Here is a 4696-nt window from a genome sequence, read left to right on the forward strand (position 1 = left end):
AGGACTATTTCTCATGGACCACGCGTTTGCGTTTTCATGTGGACGTTGATTTTTTTTTAAACGGAAGAAGGAAAAACTCACGTGTATGTGTGGACATGGCCTTATTTTAACTAAAAAAGACAAGTAAATAGTAATAATCAATAATTCTGATAAAAAATTTGCGTTCCTAATACGAGCTGACATTTAACTCCTTAAAGTGACTTACAGGGGTATTTTCTTTTTACATTTTCAATGGCATCATTTTTTTCGTTCAAAAACGCACTTTCATGCATGAATGAAACTCGGCTGTGTTTGCTTTTAGAGATGCGCAGCGGCTCAGCTGTTACTATATTTGGAACTATTTTCGTTGATGCAATATATACAATAAGACAATAAGAATGTTTGCGGGAGCGTGACACACACGTTGCGGGAGCAGGCGGTAATGGTCAGAAATTCAGCGGGAGCACGTTTAAGAAAACTGTCCCGCTCAGGTCTCCAGGCTGCGCGTCAACACACGTTTTTTTTTTCGCGCTCCCCCATCTCCACCCCCAATCATTAGTGCCGCTTGTTCGAAAGAACATATAAGTTTGTTTTCAAGTACTTTCCAGGCCTTGAATCCATATGTCTGAAATTCAAGTACTTTCAAGAAGCGTGGGAACCCTGATAGGAACATTCTTATGAACTTCTTATGAACATTTTTGTGAATCCTGCTTCAGAGGAAACAATTCATGAAGTTAAAGCGTTTCTTCACTAAATTATGAAAAACCATGTTTTTTTTCTAAAATGTACAATATTATACTTTGGGATGCATTGGAATAAACATCTGAGATCCTTGAAAAACGTGCTTATATATAGTAGCAGAGTAAAAATACTTTGTTGCTATCCACAATTGTGGAAACATGGGCACTGTTTTCATGTGGGCCTGCTGATATGAGACACACAGCGTACTATAATGAGAGCGAAGATGAACATCTGGAAGCACATGACTTTAAACAGCTTTCAGGGTCATGTAGAGCAGTGTCCTCCAAGCCTGCTGCTCGAACCCAGGGCTCAGAAACACTGATATAGAGCTCACGCTTCAGATTGGCTCATAGACACTCTCAGGCATCACTGGCATCTCGCAGCTGAAGGAAGATCATGTCAAGTGTGTGAGTGTCATCATGTCTTACGTGTGCAGAGAGCATTGAGGCTGTGTAGTGATCCTCCAGATGAGAAGAACGCCCAGACGCCCATCAGCAGCGTAATGCCGTACACAGGAGGAAGACTGCCTTCATACAGCGGATTCAGCAGCGACTGACAGATGGGAAGAGAGAAAATGTCAGATTTGTGCTTTTTAAGACTAGTAGTAGACACTAAGTGATGCATCCCATAATAAAACTGGTGACCAAATTGGATCTGGACTGGACACATTTAATATTTGAGACGTGTGGTAATATAAGATGTAAACAGGGCTATAAAAAGCAATCACTGAGCAATAACATTTCCTGGGGAAAGTTTATGTACACAAATAACCCGAGCTGTGCGTATGAAACCGAAACGCAGTCACACTCCTGTAACATCACGATGGTTTCTGTGCTACTCTGGTAATGTGAAGCTCTCCTGCTGCATCCAGATGAAACATCAGACATCTGAGCAAGCTTTCTAAAACAGCGCTACCGTGTAATAACAGAGTGTGTATCAAATGCCTGGTGTAACTTTATACCAACACAAGCTACAGGCGCTAAGCTGTCATGAAGCTATGAAGATCTCTAATTAATTTATTTACCAAGTTTATGAACACTACAGTTCAAAAGTTTGGGATCTGGAAGATTTTTTAACGTTTCTGAAAGAAGCCTCTTCTGCTCACCAAGGCTGCATTTGTTTGATCAAAATTACAGTAAAAAGAGTAACATTGTGAAAATTATTAGTTTTCTATTTTAATATAATTTAAAATGCAATGACGCGAAGCTGAATACTCCAGTCTTCAGTGTCACATGATCCTTCAGAAATCATTCTGATTTGCCGCACAAGAAACATTTCTGATTATTATCAATGTTGAAAACATTTTTGCTACATATCTTTTTTTCAGGATTCTTTGATGAATAGAAAGTTCAAAAGAACAGCATTTATTTAAAATAGAATTTTCGGAAACAATGTAAAATTCTTTCCTGCCACTTTTGATCAATTTAATGCATCCGTGTTGAATGAAAGTATCAAGTATTATAAAAGTATTATCTCTCGCCATTAGTGTGCTGGTAAAGTCAGAAATAGTTGAGTCACAGTTAAATTAGACTCTAACAATTTTAACTTGAGAATTGAGTTTTAATTAGAGACACCATGAATACAGTTTATAGGCCTACAAGAAGAAATGATTTGTCACAAAATGATAAAGTAAATTTGGATTGGTTTTCTTATGTGCAGGATAATACAGGCATTTGCACAGCAGCTCAGAGATCGTTCTGACAGAATCAAACATACATCATGGAGGTTCAGCATGAGGGAAAAGAAATCTCTGCTAAAACAGTTACCAATGCATTCACCATGAAAAACATCAAGAGGCAACAAAAAAGCATGCCTGGAAGTTGTTCAATGTTTTTCTAGAGGTGAATGGATAAAATATGAATTTAAAGCAAATACAAAAAAAAGCAACAAAAACAAGATAAATTAGTCAAGTAAAATCTCATATACTTTCTTTGCAGTAAGTATAACCCCCCATGCATAAGGAAACACACATATAGAATGAAGTGTCCTGTGAGTGGATTTATAAATGAAACCTGAAATGACTTGAACTTCAAAGTCTTTTACTGTCAGTTCACATCAGAGACATGATGACATGTGAAGGATGCATGTGTGTTCATGTAAAGCTCACCAGGCCAGCGACTAACAAGTGTAGAGAGACGACTGCAGCGATGACCCACCAGCGGCTCTTCTCACAGCCCTCGAAGAACAGCACACCCCAAAACGTGTGCAGCAGCGTCAGCGCCAGCGTCATCAGCGCTGCAGACATCAACACACAAGCCTCAACATCACTGCTGCTCATGCTTCAGCACTCCAGGGTATTCCAGTAAGACCTCACCTCTCATCTTTTGGATTAATGATGAGGATTTAAGATTTGTTTTCACCCGACAAAATATTTTAGAGCTTGGCATATCTAGAAAAATGTACATTCGCTATAAAAATGTCCATGGAGTTATAAGATTTTACATGATTTTACTAAGTCCAGAAATCACACTTTAAAATAGTTTAAAATGAAAGCCATTTAAAGTCATCTTGAGGCCCACGATTCAGAGCACGGCCATTAAAGCAAGGGATCCAAAACTCTATGCATTTCTTTCTTGTAGCTTTTTTTTCTACAAAAGAAAGAAATGCATCCAGGTTTGAATGACATGAAAGAGTAAATTAAGACAGAATTTTTGATGATCATTTGTATCCCTTTAATAAATAATAACAGATCCTTTTGGACTAATGAATTTTCATTAATTTTTCATGACTTTCCCAGTCGCACTAAAGGACTTTTACATTATTATTATTATTATTTTATTAATTACTTTATTTTCCCCCCAAAAGGACTGCACTCTCAAAAAGCAATTCCTAGTCAATATTTCAGAAATGAGCATAACTAGAACAATTCCAATGACTTTTCCAGGTCTGGAAACCACAATTTTAAAAATGTTCCAGGTTTTTCATAACTGTGGGAACCCTGTTATTATGAACAGTAAAAAAAACTATATAGCAGTGTAGTAATATATAAGAATATAAAAATGAAAGAAAAACAACAGAACAGACTGGAGACCAAAATTAAACAGACAAATTTAGTAGTTTTGTTCTTGTATTCATTCTTAATTTTTATGTCTATATAAATGTTATTGTTTTTAATATATATATATACAACAAGCTGAAATGAAAGTTTGAATTAGTTTATTTATTTATTTTAATATTATATTTTATTAACATTTATGTTATTTCATACAACTAAAATGTTTTAAGTTTTTGTTAACTATAATAACCCTGGGTGAAAATCAGCTAATTTGAGGATTATAAACATGACATTTGAATGATAATATTTAAAAACTGAAACAATCAAGAGCAAAATATTATAAGAGATGTAATAATGTAACAGAGGTGTTTCTCATAAAAGTAGAACAACTTTAAAGGGGTCATATGATGCGATTTCAATTTTTCCTTTCTCTTTGGAGTGTTACAAGCTCGAATATTAGCATAACGCCGCCCACATGTTCACGCATCACGCAAAGACGTAACTTTTATTCTCGCTGTAGTTTTGTTGTTTCCGCTGCCATGTCGTAAAGACGCTGTACGCTGTGTTGTGAAAGCGAAACTACTTTGTTTGGTCTTCCAAAAGAGGACGATAACTGCTTCGTCATGCCTGGAGCTGATCCGTGCTGGTTGCTGAGGAAATACTTCAACTTTGCGCTGTCGATCGCCGGATCAGCTTTCACCGTGAGCGAAGTGGAGTCCAGCCCGGGGTCGTCACATGTGGTTGCTGCAAGCCTCTGCTCACTCAAGCCGCTGTGTGTTGCGTTGTGAAAGCGAAACTACTTTGTTTGGCCTTCCAAAAGAGGACATAGTTTCTATAAAGTGGGGCAGTTCCAACTTTGCAAGGACAGTCTGATGCGTTTCAGAAAGGCGGGGCATAGAGGAGAAACAATAATGTACAGTATGTGGAAAATAATGTGTTTTTTGAACCTTAAACCGCATAAACACATTTCATTACACCAAA

General features: G+C 37.2%; 1 protein-coding gene across 1 annotated transcript in view; it reads right to left on the reverse strand.

The window, feature by feature from the left end:
- The window catches only part of LOC107670051 (gamma-secretase subunit Aph-1b), a 17297-nt gene that overhangs the window by 3262 nt on the left and 9339 nt on the right, over positions 1-4696 (reverse strand). Inside the window, exons 5-6 of the mRNA XM_016462531.1 lie at positions 2828-2955; positions 1149-1272 (exon numbers count right to left, since the gene is read on the reverse strand). Coding sequence (XP_016318017.1) covers positions 1149-1272; positions 2828-2955 — 252 coding nt within the window. The remainder of the gene's footprint in view (positions 1-1148; positions 1273-2827; positions 2956-4696) is intronic.

This window comes from Sinocyclocheilus anshuiensis, unplaced genomic scaffold (assembly GCF_001515605.1).
Source record: "Sinocyclocheilus anshuiensis isolate Anshui unplaced genomic scaffold, SAMN03320099.WGS_v1.1 scaffold664, whole genome shotgun sequence".
In the NCBI taxonomy this organism is placed as follows: Eukaryota; Metazoa; Chordata; class Actinopteri; order Cypriniformes; family Cyprinidae; genus Sinocyclocheilus; species Sinocyclocheilus anshuiensis.